Source organism: Parus major, chromosome 7, assembly GCF_001522545.3.
Source record: "Parus major isolate Abel chromosome 7, Parus_major1.1, whole genome shotgun sequence".
In the NCBI taxonomy this organism is placed as follows: Eukaryota; Metazoa; Chordata; class Aves; order Passeriformes; family Paridae; genus Parus; species Parus major.
In genome coordinates this window covers 16,990,608-17,014,716 of record NC_031776.1, presented here as the reverse complement: position 1 = coordinate 17,014,716, position 24,109 = coordinate 16,990,608, and the positions used below count along the sequence as shown (strand labels likewise).

At 42.3% G+C, this 24,109-nt stretch overlaps 1 protein-coding gene across 4 annotated transcripts; it reads left to right on the top strand.

Annotated features, from left to right (window-relative positions):
- Nucleotides 1-8,428: 8,428 nt before the first annotated feature.
- CDCA7 (cell division cycle associated 7) lies at nucleotides 8,429-17,523 on the top strand. Of its 4 annotated transcripts, none has more exons than XM_015635556.1 (10): nucleotides 8,429-8,535; nucleotides 10,023-10,148; nucleotides 10,544-10,654; nucleotides 12,043-12,294; nucleotides 12,663-12,740; nucleotides 13,408-13,596; nucleotides 14,019-14,159; nucleotides 14,584-14,733; nucleotides 15,315-15,451; nucleotides 15,747-17,523. In XM_015635556.1, exons 1-10 carry the CDS (start codon nucleotides 8,515-8,517, stop codon nucleotides 15,775-15,777), a joined length of 1,236 nt encoding a protein of 411 aa, XP_015491042.1. In that variant the 5' UTR covers nucleotides 8,429-8,514; the 3' UTR covers nucleotides 15,778-17,523. The 4 variants fall into 4 exon arrangements, with proteins under 4 accessions (XP_015491042.1, XP_015491041.1, XP_015491044.1 ...); XM_015635555.1 differs by having other exon boundaries at nucleotides 13,405-13,596; XM_015635558.2 differs by lacking the exon at nucleotides 8,429-8,535 and adding an exon at nucleotides 9,141-9,401 and having other exon boundaries at nucleotides 13,405-13,596.
- Nucleotides 17,524-24,109: the final 6,586 nt, after the last annotated feature.

Sequence of the window (24,109 nt, the reverse complement as noted above, 5' to 3'; positions counted from 1 at the left end):
GCGGATGGTATTGATCATGCCCATTAAAATTAAACAATCATGCATTAGTGACTGATTAGAAATCCTTTTGCTGTACCAGCATTGCTGGTTAAAGCAGCAGTGAGTGAACTTGTAAAAAAAAAAAAAATTTAGTGAGATTTAGTTTTCCATCCTTTTTTATCACTTTTAAAGTGGCTACTCCCTATCTTGGTGATAATTCATTATAAATAAAAATGTGCTTACATTTTCACACACACCCCCAGTACTTTACAAAGCTGAGCCTTTTCCTTTTTTCATGTTTTACTAACATGCAGCTAGAAGACCATTCACAGCAATGTGTAAAATCAGACTGTGTTGGGCAACTACACCTCAAGAAGTGCTCTTTGGAAAGGAGCCACTTAGGGTTTTTTTACAAGTCTGTAAAAGGCAACCAGATTTAAGTACCAGTATTGCATGCCAGGAGCTGGACACCCTGCACTCCATCCACATACATATCCTTGGCAGTGCTGCAGCTGCTCTGCCTCCATGGCTGACTCTGCAAGTGGCACAAAATGCCACTGCTGTAGAGCTGCCCCTTAGTTTCTTGTCTTTTCTTTCTCTTGGGCTTCATATCTCCATGCTTTGATGTTGATGTTTTCTTATCCCCAAAAGGTACCTGCATTTTCCTCTTCCAGGGTTTAAAATGCTTGGAATTGTAAGAAGTAAGCTCAGAGATGCCTGCTGGAATGGATGATGAAAAATAGCAAAGAGCTCATGAAGGCAGATTCAGAAATAGATGTCCAAAGTGAGTGAGTATTTGTGTCCAACGGAGAAAATGTTTACAAAATCAAATTCAAATTTTCTTTTCCTTTTTTTTTTTTTTTTTTCATGTGAGAAAAAGCCCTTGCCATCAGTGCTTACACAGACACTTTCTGTTCATTCAGTAGCATTTTACTCCAGATCTTGTGGGAATCACAAGAGCTGCCCTGCTCTCTCTGGATGCGAGACATCAGCAGGAAAGTTTCACCAGCATCCTCTCTCTGGATGCCAGACAGCAGCATCTGTCCCCAGCAACTGGTTCTTGACCCTGCTGGTGGGTTGTGAGGGAGGAAGCAGTGCTCAGTTCAGAAAGGAAGAGCACGTTAACCTCAGGTCCTTGGTTTTCTGAAATTTTATGGGCTTTACCTCCACAGCTGATGTCCTCATAGCATAAGCAAAAACACTTCTTTCTGCGAAAAAGACAGGTTACATTTTTTTTCAGGTTTTTTTTTTTTGTCTTTCCCATATACCTAAGGATGTCTTTAAAAAAAAAAAAAAAGAAAAAGAAAAGAACAACAGGAGGATGGAGAGCAGTCACCACTGAGGGTAGCAATCATTCTTCTTCAGCTCACTGGCCCAGAGCTGGGTCTGACCCTGTTGTATACTGGCTTCCTAAGAACACAGGTTTCTCCAGCAGCACTGGGGTACCTGCCACTGCCATCAGGACTGGCTGTAAGAGATGAGAGTCATAGTGACCTGCTCCAAAGCGGGAGTGACAGCCAAACCAGCAGCTCTGTGTGGCACTGCACTCTCCAGGTGCTTATTGCCTGTGTCTTGCAGGTCAGAGATACGTGCTGCTGTGCTGTGAACCAGCTGGCAATTCAAGTGCCTGTGAAAACCTGCTCCTGAGCAGGGCAGCACATGAATGTGAGACTCCCTGGAGCAAAAACATTGCTCAGGCCTGCAAATGCAAGCCACTTTTGTTTACATACAGCCAGGGCAAGTCCCCTGGGAGGGGAGAGTGCCCATTTGTGCCTGCCCCCAGCTCTGCTATGACTAAGCTAATGCCCACAAGAGCCTGTCTTCTTGCTGTGAAATGGGTGATTTTGGACATGGTTTACTTTTTAATGTAAAAACTGGCTACTGCAGTTTTGCTCTATCATATCTGCTCCCACAGATTATTTTCTAGAGTTGGCCATGTATGACAGCATGCTGACCAGAATTTGGCTACTTGTTGAGCTGATTTAGGGAGCAGAAGTTTCCCTACTGAGAACAACAGTCCCCAGCCATGGCACCCCTCACATCTGTCCTGCTTCCTAGCTCAGCTGATGCTGCTCAGCATCAAACCCCTTGTATTTTAAGACTTTCCACAACTTGCAGACTTGCTGCCAAGAACATTGCACTGTACATCAAATATATGCAATTGATTTTTTTGATTGTGCTAGAGAATGCACTTTGACTTATAATAATAATAATTATTATTATTACTTTAGGCTGGGAAAGACGGGCAGTGACTTATGTAACTGTGGAAAAACCCCAAAGTGAGAGACCTCCTGGCATCTCATGTCACTAAATGGAATCAAATAGCTGTGCTACTTCTGAAAATTACATCTGACAGAATTATTTTCTGTATGTGTGTCCACCATAGAAGGGTTTTTACATAATATTCTTATCTAATGAATCACCATGCTTAGCAGTTCCAGCCAGTTTGTTGCAAAAATTTAGAGGTTAGATGGGAGAAGTCTATTAAGGTAATAACACTAATAAGGGTCTGCCAAGATCACGTTTGAGTGAATGTAACTACGAGGCATTTGAGATGAACAACTCGGAGGACAGAGGAACGGTGCCGGCAGGCAGTGGCCTCTTGGGAGAAAGGCGAGCTGGGGGTAGAGCCGGCAGCCCTTCCCTGCAGCTGCCCCGGCAGCATCACCCACGCTGCCCTGCCGGGGCCGGAGCCTCCCCCCGGGGCTCCTTGGCAGCTGCTGGCCGTGGGGACAGGGGCACTGGGTAGAGTGCAGTGTCTCAGTGCACCTGGGACTCAACACACACATTCCTTTTCCTGCCTTAGCAAGCAAGGTGAGGGCTCCCTGCAGCATTTCCCTCATGCCGTGAAAAAGCCCAAGGGCTGAAAACTTGAGATATGCGCTGGGGACCTCTGGCAGGCATTAGCGAGCTCTTAGGGAGGCTTTCTACTTGTCCCCCTCACTTCCTCCCTCCTGAGAGGTCCCTGGGGCAGAGGTTATGCCACCACCTCTCCTCCCATCCCATCCTCTCCCACCAGCCACATCTTGCTGAAGGCTCGTGGAGGCAATGCAAATCAACACTTGCAAAAAGTGGCAAAGCTTATATAAAAGGGTAAAAAAACAGACTACGGTAAGTATTTTGGTTATTTCCTGATAGCCTTCTGCTTCCCACAGCTATATATTCGCAGAACATTTCTTTATGATGTGCCGAAATGTAATTTGCGTTTACAAAGGGAAATAAAAATCAAAGCCCAGCAATGAAAGGGCTGAGATCTTGCGCTTTTAAAAGTGGCTACTGCATATCAAAACCAGCTACTTTCGATCAACATTTTTTGCTATGCATTTTGTGGAGTGGCTACAGGGTAATCAATTGAGTATTGTAATTACAGTCCCATAATGCTTGCAGCTCCAAATGATCTGCTATGATTTACATTTGGAATAACCATTAAGGTTTCTATCAAAAATATTGCATTTCAGCCATTCTCTTAATGCACCGATGAATGTAGTATCAACTGCACTGTTTCTGACACTGATTTGTATTATTCCTTTGGTTTCCCTTCTCTTACTCTTTCAATTTTTGTGGTCTTGCCAGTCTGTGTCAAAAAAACACAGTATTGGATAGGATCAGACATGACCACTTTCAATTCAACATGCAGCATGCAATGGCACCCAGCCTTTACTAACAAGAAAATCACAGCAAAGCACAAGGAAATACAAACCTGTTAAATTAAAAGGAGAAAATCTATTTCTCCTTGGAGAGAGAAAAAAGGAAAAATATACTAATTGCATTGTGGAGGTATTTTATGGAGCTGGTACAGTTGTTCTTACTAGAAACTGATTGTACATGTTAAATGTCTAAACATATTTATTTTACAAAATCTGATTCTTTCTATCAGAGCATAGTGTTAAAGTATTTGCATTAAAAAAGTACTCCATAAAAATTCATGTCCAGCAAACATGTAGAGATCTAGCTACAATTAAATCTCCAAAATGGCTATCCTCCTGCTTCTGTGTAAGAACAAGCGTGTCCTTTCTGGATTGCAATCAATAGCAGGTTACCTGGTTATACACCTTATTATGTCTTACATACTAGTGTGAGCCACTCCATGTCACTCAGAGCCATGCCACTCAGGAGGGTGACATGTGAACAAATACATATGCTTGATCAGATTGTTTCAAGAAACACACTTTACAGGAGAGAGAAAACCAATTAGTATGTGGTATAGGTTACCAATTTGCAACTTAAATCATAAATCAATGTCTGATTATTTTAATGCAAAATGTTTTTTAGCTTCATTTTATTACACTAATGGTCTCAGTAACACACTATAACTTCCTCAGATGAAGAGGTGATTGGACAGCTCTTACAGAAATTTTTAATTACTGTCATTAATGGCTGCAAACTTATTCTTTTCTATAGAGCTAATATATATAGATATGTGTTTTTGCATTGTGCTACTGGTACTCTGTGGCCATGAGAATCCAAACTCTCCCTTTCCTCTTAAATGCTTAAATACGTGTCACTGTGCAAGTCTTATCACAATAAACACTAGCATCACACAAACATTAACTAATGTATCCACATGCTATTTTAGGCAGGTGTGGTGGTGCATCCCCACCCTTGGGCCATACTATGATTTCAGAAAGACTCATTAAGCCTTGGCCTTGACAAGCACCACCTGGACTAAGCTCCTCTTCAGCTTATCAGAAACACTGCCTGCTCCCAGGAGCTTATGCTTTCTAGTGAGGCTTTTTTTAATGAACAGCCTTGAAAACTGATTGTTCTTGCCTGAATAACAACCAAGTGGAACAACATTTTTATTACCACACTTTTGAAGAAAACTACTAATCCAAATTGTGGTCAGTATGGAAAATTACTATGACTAAAGCAAACTCTTTTGTGATCCTATAAAGAGCAGTCCTAAGTGAGACTCTTCGAGCCCTCCTGGACCACAGTGGGCTGTGACCAGCACCACCCCCCAAGAGGGGCCTCTCAGAGCCAGCCAACTTTCATGTTTCCCAAACTTGGGGGACCACCACCGACCTCCAACAACGGAGCCCAGGCCACCCCCACTCCTTGAGACTCAACCCTTTGCCCATTGAGAAGGTGCAAAGGCATCTGATGTGAGCACTTTGCTGAATTCAAAGGGAATTTTTCAAATGTATATACCTTGTATGTAGTTCTTTGGGTCTGCGTGTGAGTGTGAATAAGCTATAGAAAATGTACTATGAATGTTGCTCTCCTTTGGATTTGTAAGTAAGTTAGGCCTATTACTTAGTTACTGTTGTGCTATAGTAAATTCTGTAAGAATTTTTGTTAAATTGCTTACATTAAGCTGTCAATTAAGTGCTGTTAAGTGCCATTAAACTTTTAGGCCTAAGCCATTTTTCAAGTGTGGGGCTAAGTTTGGCAAGGAAGTCCACTCTGAACCTTGTGACTCAATGGGAGTGTCTCCCTTATTCTTTTTTATCCTTACTCTTTCTCAGCCTTACTCTTTTTCCATGTAGATAATTTTGGTTGATTTTAGTTTTAGATTTATCTTAGACTTCAGTATAATTTTTCTCTGTGTGCTTTAACCAAGCAGTAGAGTGAACCTTGCCAATGAACTTTGTCATGCTTTCGCTTTTATATTAAACATACTTTTGCCGTTGCCTTTGCCAGGGGTTCTTTGAGTGTCCTGAAACACTCATTCACGACAGCAGGTAAAAATGTATTGCTTCAATTAAAAAAAAATAAAAAAGGAAAGGAGCACAAAGAGTGTTGAGTGTAGTTAAGATAGGAAATGGGTAGGAGGGCCAGGGACAGGGCAGCAGGAGTCCTGCCTCGAGAGAGACAAGCCGTGTTACAGTGCCAACAGCCGAAATCACTAGTCCTTTGTCCCAGCAGACCAAAGGTCACATCTATTGTTTCTGACAATGGAGCTATTGTTGGAGGTTCATGTTCTTGCTGCTGCTTGACGCTCCTAACATGTAAACAACTTTGATTCCCCCAGATAGATGCAGAAAGTGTTGCATGCTCAATATACTCCATGTTCTCCATAATTTCAGCCTATTCCCTTAGCAGGTCTTCCAAGGGCTGCTACCATGTACTGACAGCTCATTTCAAGGACAGAAAAGACCTTAAGATTATTTTCTTGAAAATACCTGATAAAATACTCCAGAAGATCTTTGCTGACATTTGACCCCTGAGAGATGAGCTTGCTGGTAGCACTGGACAGGCTATGCAGGACCCTGGCTGGGAGACAGGATGGGCAGGGATGTTTTTCTCCACTCACATTAGCCTAGTTTAAGTGTAGCTAAAAATGCAATGTTCACCTGAGTTCAGCTTTGCATGTCTTCAGCTACTGTTGGTAGCTAGATGTAGCACAGTGGTGCTGCCTATGTCTTCATAAACGCAGAAAAACTTTTTTCCATTGTGGTAAAGCTAGTTGGTAAGTTTGTTCTGCCATCCACTGAGAGCACCAGGGCCCTGCAGGGCAGAGCAGGGGCATGCAGGCCTTGAAGATGAAAACAGGAAATCACAGTGTCACAGGACACAACAACCATCTGCTGAGTTACAGACCCTCGTTTTCTGGTACCTTTGCTGTGTGCTGTAGGAAGGAAAGCCCCTGCCCTTCACATACATCCCACTTCTCTTTTCCCTTTCCTGTGGTTATCTCCCCAGTCATCTGTAAAATATGTGAGTGATATACAAAATTTTCAATAAAATAATTATTTTTCACATATTAAAAATCCCTCAACGATACATGGAATACATGGAATGCCCTATCTGGATTTCCCACAAAGTCTCTGCTCTGACCTATTAATCTGAAAGTCATTTGACCACGTACGTAGTTTGAAGATTTGAAGAAAGCTCTTTGCATTAAACATTAAACGGACAAGTAACTGCAGTCTGAAGTTTTGCCTTAGCTAGTGCCATCAGTACTCCATAACATTTCATTTGATGCTTTTGAAAGCTGTGAAGGTTGGCTACTTCTCTAGTAAAATTCTGATGACTGTGATTCAAGATGTTAAGGGCTTTTACTGTTCATAAACTGAATCTCTTGTTCCATGTAAGTAAACTAGTATTTGTAGATTTCTTTTTCTGAAAGAAGTAAAACTACATAAATTTTTTTTTTAAAAATTCCCTCCTCTTCCCAACTGAGCTATCTTGTTTGGAAGCCATGTGGGTGGCAATCCTCCACTAATGTGGATTTTGAGGAATGGAGTGTGGTCTGGTCTCTGGAGGACTGGTTTAGTTCATCTGCTTTTGTGTGCGCTGAGAAGCCAGCAGTGCAGGTAAGTGTGTAATTATGGGCTTATTTAAAACGGAGATTCTTTTACATGACAGACTGCAGCATGTGCAGGAAGAATAATGCCCACAGAAAACAGAACACCTCCGTGAGGGCTCTTGTACCCTATTGTGCTGTAGCCTATTTACAGGCTTTGGGTCAGAGATGATTCGTGGTTTGCCTTACACGGGCACAGGTTTGCACGGTCCCCTCCCTCCAGCTGATTGCAGTGGGGACTCGCCTGCTGCCGGGGAGGCACCTGGAAATGCTGAGCAGCAAGAGTTGCACTGGTATCGAGCCCGCTCAAACCACAGGATAAACAGTGGATTACAGCAAACACCAGGACCACAAATCCCTTACAGCTTCTTCAGGGCTTCTCCAGTTACTATTGCTGCCAAATACCAGGTAGCAGTTATTTTGCCGTGTTTAACGGCCGTCCTTGATTTAACGCGCTGTTATACACGTTACCAAAAATGGTTTAAAATGACTGCTCTATTTCCTTCTGGCCTGTCTTCAAACAGTATTGTGATTGCAAAGGGCAAGACAGCCAACTTTTTTTGTAAAATTCTGTTGAACCGCTGCTACTCGAGAAGCAGAGGCGTCCGTCCTAACGCGGATCTGTGGGGCCCGGGTGCGTGAGCCTCCGTTCCCCGCGGGACGCGGGGCAGCGTGCGCGCTGCGGGGCGGCTGTTCCGACACACAGCCCTTGTACTGCGCTGCTTGGCGGGCGCTGCGGGCACTGCCGGGGGCAGCCAGGACACAGACCCTTCGCTTTATTTCGTGGAGAAGCCAAACTGCCCTTCAAAACTGGCAAGTTTAGGGGGTTTATTTCAGAGTGAAGCTATGTTTGGCATATAAAATTATTTAAAGCAAAAAAGGGAGAGCTAGAAACCACGGAGGCTTCCCAGCTAGCCCGGCTAGGCAGGAGTGGGCGCGGCCTTCGCCCCCCTCTCTGCACCCCAGTCCCGCCGCGTTCCGCCCGGGAGCTTTTCGCGCCACAGGGCCAGGCCCTTGCAGATCCACAAAGCTTACACCGCGAATAGAAAATTTAAAAAGGGGACCTCCGCACTGGCCCCTTCGGGGACATCAGTGGGGATCTGCTGAGCTCCTCAGCAGAGGGGGGCGCAGGGTGAGCAAGCAGGGTGCCCGATCCCGCGGGGGTGTGCGCTGCATCTGCCAGGACGCGGGCGGCAACGCGGGAAAGGCGCCGCCGGCCCCACCCCCAGGGTCCAGCCGCTTTGGCGCGAACCTTCAGTTCCCAGCGCTCGCCCGGTCCCGCCAGCATGGCCCCGCCGCGCCCGCAGGTGAGCCCTGCCCGCGGCCGCCGCTGCCCGCCGGGCTCGCCGCAAGGCTGTGGGTCCCTGCCGCTGAGGAGAGGGGGGAAGCTGTGGCGCTTGCCGCCGCTCCTGTGGCCCTCCGGGATCTTTGGAACCTGGGCAAGCCGCACTAAGCCGTGCTGCGGAAGGCTGGTGGGGTCGGGTGGGGGGGCTCTTTAGTTTGGGTAAAGAATTCACAGGGAGAGCGACGTGGGGGCAGCCCCACCACTCGGACCGGCAGCCTCGGGTCTCCTGCCCCGCCGCGGTGCTCGGGCGCCCCGCGCATGGCGGTGCCCTTGCCCGCCTAACTGGGGTAGGGGGCTCGGCCCGGGAGCCGCACTCGGCGGGGAGCTGGCGGCCCGGAGCCATGCGGGGCCGGTCGTGAGGCGGTGTTGTGAGGCGGCCTCGCGCAGCAGGGACGGGACAGGAGCGCAGGGGTCGCCGGCGGGCGGGCGGCCCGGCCGCGTGTGTGGGGGCCGGAACCATTTTAGCGGGAGGCGGGGAGAGGCGCTGGCGGGGCCGCGCCCGAGGGGACGGGCGTGTCTGCGAGCCCCAGGCTGCCCCGGTCACCTGGGCCGGGCTGCTCCGCGCCTGAGGGCCCCGGCTGCGCGCACCCTCAGCCGCGGCGGGCGGCACCAGGAAGCGCCCTTTTTGTGTCTGGGGCCGGCCGGGCCGGGCCGCTGCTCGGTGTTCGGCACAGCCGTGAAGCGAAAAACCGCAAGCAGAGCGGTGCTGGAGAGAGGACGGAGGGAGGGTCCGGGTTGGCCCGGGCAGCTGCTGTTTAAGCCCCGTCTGGCCCGGCCGGTGGGCCCGTGAAGCGCCAGCGGTCTGACCGGGGCAGCGCCTCAGTGTGGGTGGGTGCTGCCGCCCGGCCTCGGTGCCAGCCTCGGCGGATAAAACGGGTCACTGCCAGTGGAAACATTTCCTGGGGAAGGAAAACCTGGAGCCCACTAAAAAAAAGTCTCCTAAATCGCTGGCAAAATGAATAAAACAGCAAGTTGCTTTGTCTAGGAAGAGTTGTTTCAAATCTGTGGGTAGGACTCTGGTCCTTCCTTAAAAGCTGCAGAGTATTTGGTGTTTGCCTCAAACTGCAAGTAGTAAGTGAATCAAAGTAGATTTCTAGGTACTTTTCGTGTACTTGTACTTTTGTCCATCACTGGCTATGATGACTAGGGAATGACATTATTTATATTCTTACTTCCACTTGTGTGCATAAAAGAAGTATTCTTAAATACTGAATGAAACTCATATGTAACTCATATAGCAGCGATCAGAACTATATCAGAGTAAAAACTATTGTCATTCTTAACTTTGAGATTTATTTCAAAGCTGATGTTTGTTTTCTGACTTGCATTCAAGATTGCTAAACATCCTAAAATGTTCAGACTTCCTAAGCTTCAATAAAAAGATACTCCTAATAACTACTGTGCTGCAGTAGATCTCTTCTTAATGGTGTTGCTGTCGTCCTTTTGTAGCGCCGAGGTTGTTCAGGAAGGAGAAACTTCACAGCCTTTCGAAATACAAAACTGATTCCCATGGAAACATCCTCATCCTCTGATGACAGTTGTGACAGTTTTGGTTCTGATAATTTTGCAAACACAGTAAGTACAGTACAAGAACAAATAAGATTATATGTGCAGTACTAGTAAAGATTGCAAAAATGTAAAGCTAATAATGTAAAACTACTTGCTCTGCTTATGTTTTTGTATAGTAGTTATAAACCTGTGCTATGTGCTGTAATTTCATTTCACTCTTTACTTGTGCTTCTAGGTGGTAATTGTTGGAAAAAGATTAGCTATCAATTCTAGCCTTTGATATGTCACCTAACCTAAAGTGCCTGGTAATTTGCAGCCATGGTTCTGAAACCCCTTGTGAAATGCTTAAACTTTTATTTTTTATTTTTATTTTTATTAAAAAGCTATTTGTTTATACTATGCTTAATAATGTTAATAATTTTCTGTAAAACTTAAGTTAAAGGATATTTTATTTTTTATAGAAATGCAAATTTAGATCGGATATTAAAGAAGAACTGGCAAAAATTTTTCATGAAGCCTCTGATGATGAATCTTTCTGTGGCTTTTCAGAAAATGAGGTTCAAGATGCATTGGTAAGACAGTTGATTTTAGTTCACTATTTTATATTTAAATTCTTACACATTTTTAATTGGAAGATAATGCCAGCTTCGTCTTGAAGGTTTGGTGTTTCAGAGGGAAGCATAATTTCATTTAGTAAACAGTCAAAGGAGACAAAGTTTAGTTTTCTTTTCGCCTCTGTGAAAAGCACTTGAGATACTGAGCTTTTAAAATCTGCCATATATATTTTGAAATGTACCTCTTAAAACTGTCCTTGCTGGACATTACTCTATTGGAGCCTGACATTTCTGGTTTCCTCAGTATGAAATGTTAGGGCAGCCCATGGACTCCAGCAAACCTCAGAAAAATTCCTGTGTGTCTTGACATGCAATCAGACCTCCACTCTGGGAGCATAACAGGGAATGCTGTGCATCTTTCAACATCTCGCCTTTCTACTTTTCCTTGATATCAGTTTTATTGCTTAAAAAGATCAATAGTTGATACTCAGAAGAGAAACTGAAGTAGTACCACATTTGGCAAAACCAGGTTTGTCATAATGTCAGCACATGCTGAGCAATAACTAGAAAAGAAAAAATGTCTAATTTGAAGAAATCACATCTGTTAAAAGTTGAAACACAATAGTTAAGTAAGAGACAAAACTGGAACGGATATGTAGAAAAGAGTCAATAACTACATATAATGTGTAATCAGAATCACATACCTGCTTTATAAAAAGCCTTTGTAAATAAAGATGGCCATTTGATGTTACTGCTGATCAAAATAAGACCATCTTGGTGTGTCTAAAAAGAAAAATTATAATCTATTACATAATGAGATTTTTACTAAATAATTTATGTCCTCACTGAACCATTGGTTCTTGGGAAATTGTAAGCAAGACATCAGAATTCAAAGATTAGAAAATACCATGATTTTATTCATAATTATTTCATTGGTTGGCTCTAGGAGAAAGTTTCCTTTTTTTATCATTGGTACTGTGAGATTACTTGTACTTGGCAGCTTACAAAATTGGGTTTGACCTTGTGCAGAGAACTGCATCGTGGCTCTTTTTACAGCAAATGCTATATGTAGCAAAATGGAGCCCTTTAAAGGAAGTTCTTTTGCTCATACCATACACACAAACTATTCTTGCTATTAGACTTGCAAGTCACAGCTAAGACTCCTGCAGTGGGACCTACAATCCCTTTTCTGGTGTGTTTGGCACAACCATTTGTGTGTCCCTGAGAGGTTTTTATCCCCTTGTCCCTGCTCCTCCCCTCCAAAATGCACTAGAACACTAGGACTGGATGTCTGAATTCCAGCCAGGTAGCCTTTTAAACTGTTCCTAGACAAAATGTTGTCAAGTGCATTTAACTGCAGAGCAACTCTCCTGGATTTACATGCTTCCATTTTGGTTTGTTAACAGAAATTGGAATCGGATTCAGATGAGAATGGTGCAAGTGCTGAAAGTGATATAGATCAGAGAGGGCAGAAATGCCCTGTTCCTCTGAAAGTAGCCATGAAGTTTCCACCTCGAAGATCAGAAAGAAGGAAGGGTGGGATGGAGCCAGTTCCTGAAACACCGATGCCTGCTCCAGATTCAGATTCTGACACTGAAGAAAACGGTGCTATGTTTTTAGAAAAAAGAGCTTTAAACATAAAGGAAAACAAAGCAATGGCAAGTACTCTGTCTTCCTGTGGACTGGGCCTTTTTCCCCCCCTCCTAGGGGACCCCTGTTTAAATTCACTGCAGTGGGAGTTAGGTGAATGCATTAAGATGAATTTGCATTCCTAAGATATAAATCTGATACTTTATATTTACTGGCATATGAAAATCCATAGGCTGCAAGCCTAACGGCATAATAAGTTTGAGCATTTCCAAATTACTTGCAGTCACTAAAACATAAATAAGACATAAATGTAAAGAGTTGAAGAATGACTGCATTTCCTATTAGTAATTGTACTTTTAGCCAATTGCCCTAGTAGTCTGTAATAGCACATAAATACCCTTTTAAGGCTCTGCTTCATTTTTCTCTCTCTTGTTAGCTTGCAAAACTAATGGCTGAGTTGCAAAATGTTTCTGGTATCTTTGGTGGGAGAAAATCGTTGCCAGCTGTCAGTCATGTGAGTATAAACTTACTGTATTTGCATTTTGATTTCTAAGAGTCAAATTCTGACATTACAGAGCAGGATTCTCAATGTAAAAACTTAATAAACTGTTCAAATCAAAGCCCAGTTAGAATTTTATGGCTTCCTAAAATGGGTATGCTCACTGTGTAATTCTCTTTTGATTTGCTATGGTATAAAGCAGAACAGATTAATTTATAAAGGTTAAACGTGTCTGCAGGCCAATAAAACCAAACAAGATGCTGTGTAAATATGTGTTTATTACAAAGGCTGGAGATAAGGGAGGGTATCTCAGAACTGAATGTTCTGTGAGTTTGGAGCCTTGAAAAACACCTGGCATTTAGCCTAAATTTAAAGAAGGTTGGGTTGTAAATCAGCAGTGTAATGGATTTCACTGTTGGAAATTTGTAATTTGGGTGAAGATTAGAACAGTGCTGAAAATTGCAACAGACATAGGTTCTGCTGCTTTAGACTATTTCTGTGTCACTAGCAGAATGCCGAAGATGAGCTTGCTTAGGACCTTCTTACCTTACATTTTCTGACTGGAACAGGGATAGACATGTCTTTGGAAAATAAGAGAGGAAGGCATCTTTAGGGCGGGAATTCAGTAGGGTCAGGAGCTGTGTTTTCACCTGTTTCATTAGGGGCTTTTAAACATTAGCAGGGACCAAAGCGGCTTCCAAGGCGTTCATTGCCCAAGTGCGCCTTGAGGAGGAACCCAGACCGGAGTTCTCGGCCTCACACAAGGTCCAGGTCCTTGACTGAAGGTCCTCCTACTCTGGTACTAGAAGAGGAAGAAGATGACCGGTACATCTTAGTTAGAAGAAGAAAGATGTCTGATGAATACCTGGAGGTATGGTGAAGATCTAGTTCTCCTGTTGTGGGGATGGTTTTGTATGAAGGTTTCCCTTCAAGAAAATAGCGATTCATAGAGAGTGTGTCATATCCTTGGAAGAATTTAAAAAAAAAAAAAAAGCATTTTGTATGTGCTCTCAGTTTCCCCTTCCTTGTCCTTGAAAAAGCAGTTCCTCTTGGACTCCAGCAGGAGTGAAGCAAGATCAGTAGCATCACTGCACCCTGACAGGGACAGATCAAGTAAAGGTGCTAAAGCTGCATCCCTATCATACATCTGTACAAAGATGTATATATCTTGCTTAAATACATGATGGCTGTTTGAGACTTCAGCGTTGCTGTGACACCGCCTTTGTAGAGCTTTTGCTGAAATTAGTACTAAATTAATACTAATGCTGAAAATGTTGTGTCTTTGCTATTCAGAATGAGGCCCGTACTCCCAGGAGGGGTCACCGTGGTGCCGTGGCTTTTCCACATGTTGTGCGCCCAGTTGAGGACATAACATCAGAAGAGCTGGATAATATTTGTGGATCTGCAAGAGACAAAGTATATAACAGGGCCATAGTAAGTGTTTTGCAGCATTGTGAAATGTGTACTTTGTGAAGTCATTTTTTTGTTATTCCGTGTTTATTTTAGCATCAAATAGAGCACATTCCCTCTCACTGAGAGAGAGGATGTGGTTTTGGGGAGAAATATGCCTGAGATCTTGGTATCCCTTCTTATTTTTCCTGAATTTGTAGAATGACCTTTACCAAGCCAATTAGCTTGCTTTCACTCTGGAACAACTTATGCCTAAGTGATATCAGCCAGGGGAAGTGACTACCAGACACTGAATATGCAGTGCTAGAACAGTCTTGGTTCAGACATGCAAGGCAGCTTTTGTTTCAGGATAAGCACTGCTAGCTGCCAAAGAGATTTTGTTCAATGCTTTTTTCCCTCCAACTAAAATGCCATTTTAAATGTCTTGTTTGTTTTTCCTGTGTTCTAGGGATCCACCTGTCATCAATGTCGCCAAAAAACCATAGACACCAAGACAAATTGTCGTAACCCCGATTGCGTAGGAGTGCGGGGCCAGTTCTGTGGGCCTTGCCTCCGCAACAGATACGGGGAGGATGTCAGAACAGCACTGCTGGACCCGGTAGGACAGTGCTCAGTGGTGGTTTATTGTGCTTGACTTGCACTGCCAGGGGTACTGATCACTGACAGCACGGGTTTTAACAGAACTGCTTACAGTGCTGTAGTACCTCATGCACTCCTGGCTTGAATTCACCCTGAATCACAGAACTATATTGTGTAGAACTGGTTGTGTTCACTACTTCTGCAGTTTTATTTGCAGGAGTAAAGTATGAGAACAGAGCAGCAGCCAAAATATTCTTGTGTTTGAGCATCAGAATAGCATTCTCTTTTGCCTTGCATTAGTGCTTAATGCCCTATGGAAAGGAACTGTATTGTGGACAAGGTACTGCTGCTGTGGGCTGTGATGTAGGAGTTAAAACAGAGTGGAATGCTTCCTGTCATTTTGTGCAAGGCAAGCAATGGAGAGCTTAATCCCCTGCAGACTGAGGAATTTGTACTCTTGCACTGGTTCAGACAACTTTATGCAGTGCTGATATTCACTGCAGAACTCAACGTGTAGCAGGGCACTCACTAAGTTGTGGATGTGAGTTAGATCTGGCATAGCATATCAGCTAAAATGGCTGCTTCTTGTCTCCCATGTAGACATGGAGGTGCCCCCCATGTCGTGGAATCTGCAACTGTAGCTTCTGCAGACAACGAGATGGCAGATGTGCCACAGGTGTCCTGGTCTATCTGGCCAAGTACCATGGCTTTGACAATGTCCATGCCTACTTGAAAAGGTGAGTGTGCCATTGTGTCACCAATGTGGCTGCATTAGGTGGGATAAGCATCTCAAAAGTGTGAGGGCAAAGATGTCCACATCCTAGTTCATCAGGTAAATCTCAAGATTACTCTGTGTTGCGTCCAGAGTCTGAGATTTTGCCCTATGGTACGCTTTCAAGTTTTTTCCAGAAACAAGTGATATAACTACTCTGCCTTTTAGCTCTCAGTGTGTATTGTCAGGGCTTCTACTAATTGGTCTAAAGAGTTTTCAGTTTTGCCACAAGCTGACTCATGTTCTTACTTGTCTTTCAGTCTGAAACAAGAACTTGGAATGGAAGACTGAAGCTGTGACTGCCTTTAAATTACATACTCTTTCACCAACATAATATTATTGCCTGCAGTGAATTGTTTAATCAAATGACATTACAAAGTGCCTTCCCTGCTTCCCTTTCCTTTTGGGTAAAAAAGGATAAAAACCTTTCATTTATTTCAGTATAAATGAATGCAGGTCTTTATCCACAGGCCATTGTTCTCTCTTTAAACAACTTTACAAATCAGATAGCATCAGTCCTTGTTTTCATGACAGTAACTTCTTTTTTTCTTCCTGAAAGGAGATGGGGCTTTAAGTCATTAAAGTTTAAGTTTCACTCATGCAGCAATCTATGCTGCAGGTTTACTTACGCTCCAAAATTGGTTACAAAAATATAGAGATGTTCTGAAAACTTGGGCCGGTTTTCTTCACAGAACCAAGCAGCCAACTTCTGCAATGCAGACACTTCATGATCAAATGGGATTGTAGAATTCTGTGAAACAGCAGCATGTTCTTAAGTTAAAAAAGGAAGCCCTGTAAGTTGCAGCTGAGCGGTCTCCAAGCACTAATAGCTGATTTTATAGAGTACTAAAGGTTCACACTGGCTATTTCAAAGGAGATTCTCTGAATTAAAAAATGCAGTAGACACCGTTTGACGTGGCACTTTGTTTTTGCGCAGATGACAGAAGGCCACTGCTGAAAGCTTCCACAACACTAACATTGCCTACTGGTGACAGTGATAGGAACATGCTGGTATACATTGTGTAGTGTCCATATGATAAATTACTGTTTTGGTGGACTCTTTTCCCTGTTCCTGCTGCAGCTGCAGAGCTGCTTTGCAGAGTCAGCAGTGGTCCTGGGGAAGAGGCATACCTCCAGACCAGGGCTTGATAAAGTAGAGGGATGGTAGTTCATGTGGCTGTTGGCCATCCTTGAGTGGAGGAAAGGTGGTAACTTGTTTAGTTTGGTTATCAGGAAAACAGGTAGTGAATGTTTCTGTATCTGGCTTTTTGTGATTGTGGAAGATTCTTTCACATGACATTTGTGAAATACAAGTACAGCAGAAATGGAGCTGAAGAATTCTGATACACTGAGCACATAGGGGTCTCCTGTACTCTGTTGTAGAAAAGAAGGTGCCATGAAAATTGCATCCAGAGAACCATAAAGGGTCTAAATGTGCTTAGTTTGTTAGGGAAACTACTGTGTAAGCTTTGTATAAGGTTTAGAATGTAACGCTATAAATAATGTACAGTTGAATAGTAGAAGAATCAACATGGGTTTACACTTCTGTGCTTGCACAGTATTTGCATTGTGTGTATACAAAATGATCCACAATTCATACCTTTCTGGGAATTGCATCAGTGTGTGTGGGAAGGGAGGAGAGGAATTTAGAAACAACAGATATTTATGTCTCAGACTTACAGTTCTGTTATCATAAATCATCTCTCCTATTGCAAATCTCCTGTCCTCTCTTTGTCTGTTTTTATAGTGTGAATAGCTGTGCAATCTGAGGTGTGGAGAGTGCTCTTCCCTCTAGGTACATTTTGTGAAGAAGGAACTCATTTTAGAAATACATGTTCTGACAGATAAAAGTGGTTGGTTTTTTTTTTCCTCCTAATTGCTTGCCTTGCCTTCTGATTGCTAGAGTGTGAAAGTACTTTGCTAAAAGCAGACCCTTATGTTACATTACAGAGACTGCTGTATTTAGATATACTCAGATCTACACTGTTCTGTACAAAATTTTTTATTTTGAAAATAAAAATTTTCTGTTTTAGAATATTTTTGCCTCTGAACTGGTTTTTAAAAGGCTGTTAGAGCTGTACTTCTATTTTACCACTTTCAGGTGGACTTATGCTGTGAAATAAAGGACTTGGTTGTTTGCATCACACCTGGGGGAGCAGTGGGACTAGGAGATCTTATTATCTCTGGCCCTGTGTTCCTGAATCAGGCTTGCTCTGATATTCCTGCTGCTTGGATTGAATTGTTCGGTACCTGGTGACTAAGTGGTGATAGTCAAAATACAGAGTGCTTAGTTCAGGCTTGATACAGGCTCTAGGCAGGTGTGCTGTGTGCTTTACCCTTCAGCTTTTTCTCTGCTTTTTTTAAAGCCCAATGCCTACATCCTGAGCTGATGAGGATAAAATTTTGGACACAAGTTGGAGTAATGTGTCTGCCGTTTAAATTTACTTATTTATTATTTTACAAACAAGCTCTTAAGTAGCCTCTCAGGAGCTCTTTTCCTGAAGCAGAGAATTACCTGAGGGACTTTGATTGCATGCTGATAGCAAAGACGTTTGTGCTGCTTTTTGGATCTAGAGGCAGGAGGTGCATGAGGCTGTGGCAGAAGGTAACCCAAAGCTGTAACCTTCTGTAGTGAGAGGAAATGGGAAAGAAGTGATCCAGCAGAATGACTGAGCTGTCCCAAATATTCTTTGCTGATAAAATCCTCACCTTGTTACTCCCACCTAAAAGCTGTGTTTAGATGTGCCTTTCATCACACTGCTGGTGATGTGAGAATAAATTCATATTTACGAATCGTGTAGGATGTTTGTTTTATGTGATGATTTTGAGGTGTCTCAATACGCCACTTTCCCCAAGCCCCTCTGCCACAGCTACTTAAGTGCTGCTGATGTGGACTTGAAAAATAGTTAATGAGTTCATGATTTATAAGTGCAGTGAATGAACAGCAATTTAAGAAACTTGAGAGGAAAAGGTCCTGTCAGCTTTAAAAAGCAAAGATGCATGGAAATAGAGTATCACTGTGTAAGAAAGAAAGAATGAAGCTCATGTGTGAGGTAGAATGAGTACTGATTTATAATTGAAAAGGGCTGCATGAGTTGACATTTCCTCACTGCTCAACTTTAGAGCCAGGTGATCTTGTGCATATGTCTGAAAAAGCTTTTTTTTCTTAACCTGATACAATCATTTATAATGAATATATAGTATATGCTGATTAAATTTGCCATAACTTCCCTATTATCAGAAGATCTTAGGCTGGTATATATTAATATATATCTTGTTTGCTTCTTCCCCATTCCACTTTTTAATTAAGCTAAACATTGAAGCATTAGGTCTCTTCAAATCTTGAGGAAAAAACATTTTTGTTTTCCTTAACAATTTTTTTTTCTTTATATGTAAGCTAAAGAACCAGCATGGCAATGTTACTTCACAGGCTGAAGCATACAGTAAAGGTTGCAAAGCAGCACACTTGGCTGCTTAACCAGTTATATTAGTGTAGGGAACTGCAGTGGAATTTTAACTTTGGAAACTACCCCTCTCCTTCCTAGTCTCGTGTGCTGGTACACCTTTATGTTGTCTGCCAGCAGCTAAAAATGTATTTTGAAGAGAAAAGCACAGAGATGGCAACATACTGAAGCATCATCATTTGCTTAGGTAGGCAGATGAAGTGAAAAAGGGCAAAATGCTGCCGTCTAGTTAAAGAATGACTTGAAGTGTTTCAGGGTGAGGGAACTCAGCTGGCTTTGAAACCATTTGTAATACACTGTGCATCTGAAACTTTTGGCAAGAGAGTCACCCACTGACCTCTGCTGGCATAATCTAGTTTGTTCTCTTACACCTTTTCATGAGTACAGCTTTTGCATGGCTAATAGCATGAGCTAGTGGGGAGATTTTGGAAACACTGGCCTCTAAAGCAAGTGAGTGAAAAGATAAAACTGTCAGATAGAGGCTGGCCAGCTGATGGACTCCTAAACACCAGCACCCAGGTAATGCTGGGCTTTGTTGTAGGTGCAGGTGAGTACATGAGCTCCAAATGCCAAAGAGAAAGGACAGCACCACACTTGCATGACTGGGTCTCACTATTCTCCCAAATAATATGCCTGGGTCTCCTAAAAGGGTGTCAAAAACCCCACAAGCCCTTTGGACTTGGGAAACAGTAGGGGAATTAAATGTTTGAACTCAAAAATGTAATGACAGGTGTTAGACGGGTAGGGATCCTGAAAACAGAAGGTGAGGGGGGAACAGGAAATGCTATTGTGACTGTTAGAAAAGTGGATATTGGATCTGTATGAAAATGTGTCTAGAGCATAGATATGCAGTCATATTAAACTAGTTCTTGTTGCTCTTTGGTACAGGCTTTCTTCCAGCTAGAATTGCTCAAGGTCTTGTTTTAAGGATGGCAAACAATTCTGTTATATGAAAAAAATAAACCAGAAGTTATGGTAAGGTCAGGATGGAGCAAGAAGGCATTGCATCTGTCTCTGGTAGTAGTACTTCAGTAGTTTTTGTACTGATTACTTGGACTTGGAAAAAAATCAGTTGGAGTGTAGCTCCAGCTGTGTCGAAACCTACTGATACAGTCTTTCCTTTGGAATATGTCTACAGGCAAAACTTACATCAACTCCTGAAAGCAGATATAAAATGTTACTGAAATTATAGATTTGTGTTTGGACTCAAGCTATCTTTAAATCCTTTCTTGTCTCTTAATGTAACCGCAGGCACAGAGAATGGAATTATGTGCTAGGTTGTTGTCAAGAGGTGTAAGTAACAGAAGCCTGTGGCAACCATCCTCAGTTTCTTTTAATCACATACACAATAACAAAGCAACCCTACCAGCACTCCTTTTGGCCTTCCCTTACCTCTTTTTAGCTTGAATATCCATGTAAAAGTGGCTTGTTTGTGAATTGCTGCATACGCTTCACAACTGACTGACACTAGGACTGATGGTGAGAGCTCTCCCACAAATAAAAATTGTTCTTGTTCATGTTTTCAGAGAATTATCAGTTGTCTCCTCTCTGGATATCCAAACAAACTCCTGTTTGAAAATAAAACTACTGGAAAGACTGTACTGAATATTTAAACATTTTAGACTTGAGAGAAATTTAGATGCTTTCTGCTTTATTAGATAGTTGAAGTAAAGTAAGTTCAATCAGTGTCCACCATTTTGTCAACCACTTTGGAAGTTCACTGATTTTAGATGTGCTCTAAAGTTCCAGATACAGAGGCTTAGCAATGTTCCTACTCATGTGAATGAATACAGGCACTCTTATCTTACATGATTCTCTTCTTATATAGCTTATTAGCAGAATTTAGCAGTAGGAAAGATTCTATTTCTTAGTGCTTTTGTGCTGTGTATTTTTTGTTGTTGTTGGGTGTGTTGGGGGGTTGGTTTCGGTTTTGGGTATTTCTTTTTGAGGCTAGTTGTAATGTGAATACAAGTGATAACAGTGAATCATCAAGAAAAAAAAAGCCCTTTGGAAATAAGCCAGAGTCAAATTCTTTTCTCGTGCTCTGTTCAATCTGCTTCCTCTTTAAAAGAAAACTTTCACATTAGCAGAAAAATAAATGCTTAGCCAGAGTTCTTTTTGTGTCCCTTTCAGCAGGGAGAAGGGAATGAGTGTGCTGAGCTCAATGCCCATGCTGGCTTCCTCCTGCCGTGGAGAGTTAACACTCTAAAGCTTTTTCTTCCCCCTTTATTTCTCTTTCCATTTAATTCTTATGAAAAAGTTGCGATGTGTTACAATTTTAGTATTGGAAACCAAGCACAGAGTTTTGTTGTGAGGAACTGAAATGCTTTGATGTAATCCTGGGTTTTTTTCAGGAGAAGTAACTTCTAGTTTTTAAATGGTTGGTGTGGCTAGAAAACAGCATTGGTACTACAAAGCTCTGAAAAGCACCTCCAGTAAATAAAAAATATACCTGTGTGTATGATACCTATGTGCCCATTACAGAATACAGATTCAGTGTTCTGTCAAAACCCACTGGTATGATCTTAAGTCACTTTTCCTGTAGTTGCAAGACCACATTCACTAACATAGCTAAAAGCCTGCTTTGGAAAAAAATTAACACTTGAATGTTCCTAATGTGAGTACAATTAATTTTCATCAAGACATGCAGATTTACCCACAGCAAGGAATAATGCTTTTCTCTTTTTTTTTTTTCCTGTCTAATTACTAAGCGCAGGCTGGAGACACACACTCTTTCTCTTTGCAAACAAGATTTAGTTTATTTCTTTGACATACTAGTGAGTATATTTTACATTATAGCTGATGCACCAGAGTTGAGAGTATTGTAGTCTCTCAGGTACCATCAGTTTTATTCCCACCTGGTTTTCCATTTTCTAAAAATCTTGTGTCTAGCTTTTGATTTCTATTTTTCTTTCCAGTTCTGAAGGAAAGTTCTGAATGAGATGAACAATTTGGCTGATGTCAGGCTTAACTAACTTGCTAATTAAGCCTGACTGCTGAAATGTAGCTTCTGTTTTCCCCTGTACAGATAGCACATTATACTTTTTACATATTGGGATCCACAAGGAAATGTTTTTCCTGCCATATCTTTGAGTCCCTTGATACCTCCCTTGCACCTCCCAGTGAGCCACAGCTTGCTGTGTAATATGCAAGAAGACATGGATTTTGTAAATAGCTTAGTTTCTACTGAACACTCAACTCTGCACACTTCAAAGGACCTCAAGCTCTTTCTACCTCAATTTTTGAGCAGTATTTTCTTGATGTTTGCATGGCACCTAAACCATGTTGACCTTTTCCCTCAGAAAACAGTTGCTGCAGCCAGAAGAGGTACTAAAGGTGTCAGACCAGGGTACTGTTGCCAGTGCTTTTACCTGTAGTTGTACTGAGCTTTGCAATGTTGTGGTTAGTGTGTTTCCGGGGACATGGAGCACCAAAAATAAAAAGAGGGGAGAGGATCTATCTTGTGCTCCTCATTGCAAATTCAGCAGTTGCTGCCATCTCCTACCACTGGTGAGATGAGGGAGGTTATGCTTTGTTTGACAACCTGCCTGGAAGCATAGGTATTTTTCAACTATTGTTGGTGAGATTGAGGTTCCTTCACATCCATCACAGCAGAAACCTGGGTATAAAGGAACTTTATGAGAGCAAATGCTGAGTGTCCTAAAGTAGAAATGTTATTAAGTGAAACAGCAGCTAAGGTGGATCTAAGTTCTGAGGCCCTGTGTAGAGTCAATTTCCTCTGGTTTATCCCACTGGAGGTGATGTTTGTGTGCTGGTGATGCACAGTTACAGCTTGGTAACTGCACTGTGAGCAGCCCAGGGAAATCCAGTGCAGACCATGTCCCAGTTTGGAGATCAAGTGTGGGAGACTGAGCTAACAACCTCAAGACTTCCCAGGTTTCCTTAAACTAAACAATCAAGGGAGAAAATGCAGAAAATGTGTTTCAAAAATGTCCATTAAATAGGAAATAATCCTTTCAGGTACATGAATTGCCTCTAGTGACCCTAGGTTTACCCACACCCCTTTTTCTTTTGCCCTAAATGAAAGTCTCGTTTAAACAAAAACCTGATAGCACAGACCAGCAGTGCTATTTATTGATGTAGATAAATTTACTTTAAAATTATTTAAGTAGTGCTTTAGCTAGGGAATTAGATCTATCTAATATGGTACACCATAGCTGGAGGTGCAGAAAACATTCTTACATGACAAAAATGTAAAGGGCTTCATCCTGGTCCTGAGCTCCTCTGATGTACATCCTAAGGCATTGCCACTGCATGCCTTTTGTTACAGTTCACTGCTTTGTTACAGTTCTGTGTGCTAAAGTCTGCAATTGCTGACAAAAAGGAGTAAATTATGCTGGAAAGTAAATATAATTTACAGCCTCGGTTTGAACTGTAGGTTCATGTTTGGCATATTGTATATTTCTTTATTTTTCTTAAACCTGTTAGAAGAATGTTCCATCTGACCAGTTGCTCTAAAAGCAAATGAAACACAAGGCACCAATGTTTGTTCATGTGTTAGTTCTCTGAGATAAAATGCTTTGCTATATCCTGCTAATAAATCCTAAATTTTTTTGATATCACGGACTTACACATCAGAGACTGCTTTCTTGAGGAATAGGAAAGACATTCACATTGAAGCACTCCTTAACCTCCAGACAAACCCTTTATCTTCACTAATGTGCATTCTGTTACTTTTTGCAATAGATTCATACCCCAAATACTGTTTTGCCATCTGCTCTGTGGCAATTGAGGCTTCAGAGGGTTGGATATTTATTACTTAATAGCCATTGGTAGAAATACAGCAAATTCTTTAGAAAATAAAAATCAATACTCACTGACATACTGCATATTGAGGAAAATAATTGTTTATGGCACACAGCTTAAGCTGTTCTGGTAATCACGTTGAAAAATACAATATTTATTCATTAGATCAAATTTAATGAGGCCTCCTGGCAGTAATTATAAAAATTACTGTAGCAGTAAATTACTAATGAGTTGTGATGTGCTTCCTACCTGTGAGGAAGGACTGGGGGTTGAAAAAATTGATATCCAGACAACACTAGGGAGGGTGAGATCTTGAGGCTAGGAGTCAAGCTCACAGCAGCGCGGAAGTTGTTCACTGCACCGGAATGGTTAAACTAAAAAAAAAAAATAAT